This window comes from Solanum tuberosum, unplaced genomic scaffold, assembly GCF_000226075.1.
Source record: "Solanum tuberosum cultivar DM 1-3 516 R44 unplaced genomic scaffold, SolTub_3.0 scf00439, whole genome shotgun sequence".
NCBI classification, from domain to species: Eukaryota; Viridiplantae; Streptophyta; class Magnoliopsida; order Solanales; family Solanaceae; genus Solanum; species Solanum tuberosum.
This window is the reverse complement of record NW_006239361.1, coordinates 70,034-72,436: the sequence shown is the minus strand read 5'-3', so window position 1 is coordinate 72,436 and position 2,403 is coordinate 70,034. Positions and strand designations below refer to the sequence as shown.

The 2,403-nt window shown below is 29.9% G+C and overlaps 1 protein-coding gene across 1 annotated transcript; it reads left to right on the top strand.

The window, feature by feature from the left end:
* On the top strand, positions 1-627 carry LOC107058118 (uncharacterized). The gene has a single exon (XM_015303455.1). The coding sequence runs from the start codon at positions 1-3 to the stop codon at positions 625-627; it is 627 nt and encodes a 208-aa protein (XP_015158941.1).
* Positions 628-2,403: the final 1,776 nt, after the last annotated feature.

Sequence of the window (2,403 nt, the reverse complement as noted above, 5' to 3'; positions counted from 1 at the left end):
ATGTTTGATGTTGAAAGAGAATTTCCTATTGTCGCTCTATTTGATGAAATAAACAGGAGATTTGCTCTTTTATTTCACCAGAGGCGTATGGAGCTGGTGAACTCTGCAAATAGATTTGTTCCTTCAATTGAAAAAGACATATCAAAGTATGTCAACGCGGGCAACAAATTGTTAGCTCATCAAATCACTAACTACAAGTTCAGTGTCACTGGTCATGGTGATGTTGCTACGGTGGATCTACAAAGAAGAATTTGTACTTGTAGAATTTTCGACTTGGACAAAATACCTTGTCCACATGCCATGGCAGCGCTTCGAGCCCAATATGGTGCCGATTTTGGAAATCAGATTTATGAGTACTCCTCTCCATATTATTCAGTGGAAAAATACATAGTGACATATTGTGAGAAAATTCACCCGGTGCCACCTGAAGATTCTTGGATCGTCCCTTTGGATGTCATAGAGAGAGAAATACCTACTCCATATGTTGATCCAAGCAAACCTGGAGGAAGGAGATTTAAGAGACGACGTGGAGTTGGTGAATCATTTCCAACAAGAAAAAATAAGTGTTCCGTATGTAGGGACTTTGGCCACAAAAGAACTACATGCCCAATTCGAAATGCTCCATAAGTGTTGTTGAATTTTAATGAATGTTCTTTTTTATTTGAGGATGATGTTCCCTATCTTCTTATCTTAATTTGAATCAAGTTATGTTATGTTATTTATATAAAATGTGTGATTTGTTTAATTATGTGTTCTACTTACAACAGAATATTGCATATGTTCCAACATATGTCAATTATGTGTTAGATTTTACAATAGAATATTGCATATGTTCTAACATATGACAATTATGTGTTACATGTACTACAAAATAACGCATATGTTCCAACATATATTAATTATGTGTTAGATTTTACAACCTAATATTGCATATGCACCAACATATGTCAATTATGTGTTAGATTTTACAATAGAATTATTTGCATATGTTCTAACATATGACAATTATGTGTTACATGTACTACAAAATAACGCATATGTTCCAACATATATTAATTATGTGTTAGATTTTACAACCTAATATTGCATATGCACCAACATATGTCAATTATGTGTTACAAGTATCACATGAAACGCATCTGTTCCAACATATTTCTCATAAATAATTATGTGTAAGGTGTGTGAACCATCAATCAATCATTATTGTCATTGGAACAACTTTCAAGAAAAAAATTAATTACAACTCTTCATATTTTACCCTTTTTTTTAAAAAAGAAAAAAGTACTTTCAGTTGAAAAGTCAAAAGTTGTGCCTCTTCTCTTCTCTTTTGTTCGTCTTCAGAAGTTGCAACTTTTCACACATTTCCTGACATTATATAAGAACACAACAATAGAAGGTCCTTTCATTTAATTTTCTCCAAGATGGAAAGGAAGAATAAGAAATCTTCAAAAATGACTATGAGTATAAAAAACTACATTGAATCTCTTCCGATGGAACTACTAATTGATATCGTTGAAAGGATTGTTTCCCACTCCCTCAAAGATTTAATGAGGGTTAAATTAAGGTATGTATGTATTAATTAATTTTCGCTCTTTAATTTGATTTTCTAACCATTTGATTTGATTTCTTAGTTTGAGGGTCTTCAATCAAAAGTTAAAATGTTGCCGTTGTAATTTGGCTCTCTTACATGATGTTTAAATATTTGTGTTAGAGAATTCGAATTTGTTTCATTGTCAAACACATGATTTATGGTATAACAATATCCAAATAGGTAACTGAAGATGGTGTTTAATTTCTAGTTTGATATATTTGAAATGTATATTGCGACTAATATTGGATTCTATTGGTGCATAAAAGAGGTGATGGCTACACGTTTGTAGATAAAAGTAAACCGTGTGGTACCATACAGACGTGAGGATATGATAATTATTGTTGGAAGTTGCAGCATTAACAGTATTATCTCCGTTCACTTATGATATTTTTTTTCATCATATTAATATGTAAAAAAATGAAATTTATAGTATTTTTTGTATAATTTTTGAATATCTAAATTTTTTATTTAAAATATCAAATTAATATAATTTAATTTAACTTTAAAAATTAATCAAATTAACTTTCGAAAATCGCAAATGACAATTGAAAGTGAATAAAGAGAGTATAAAAGATTGTTTGTCTTTTTGTTGTTGACTTGAGATTGGTCTTTGTTTAATAAGCTTATATATATATATATATATTACTATATAAGAAGAGTGAATAAAATTCACTCTTCTTTTGACACGTGGCACCATGGCCCACCTACTTTTATTTTATTTAAATCATATATCATATATATTACTATATATAATATTATTATACTATATAAGAAGAGAGTCTAGGATTTACTACCATTGTTCCAATAAAATC

Excerpts from the sequence above, each read along its gene's own strand:
- LOC107058118 (XM_015303455.1), top strand. The coding sequence starts at position 1 with ATGTTTGATGTTGAAAGAGAATTTCCTATTGTCGCTCTATTTGATGAA.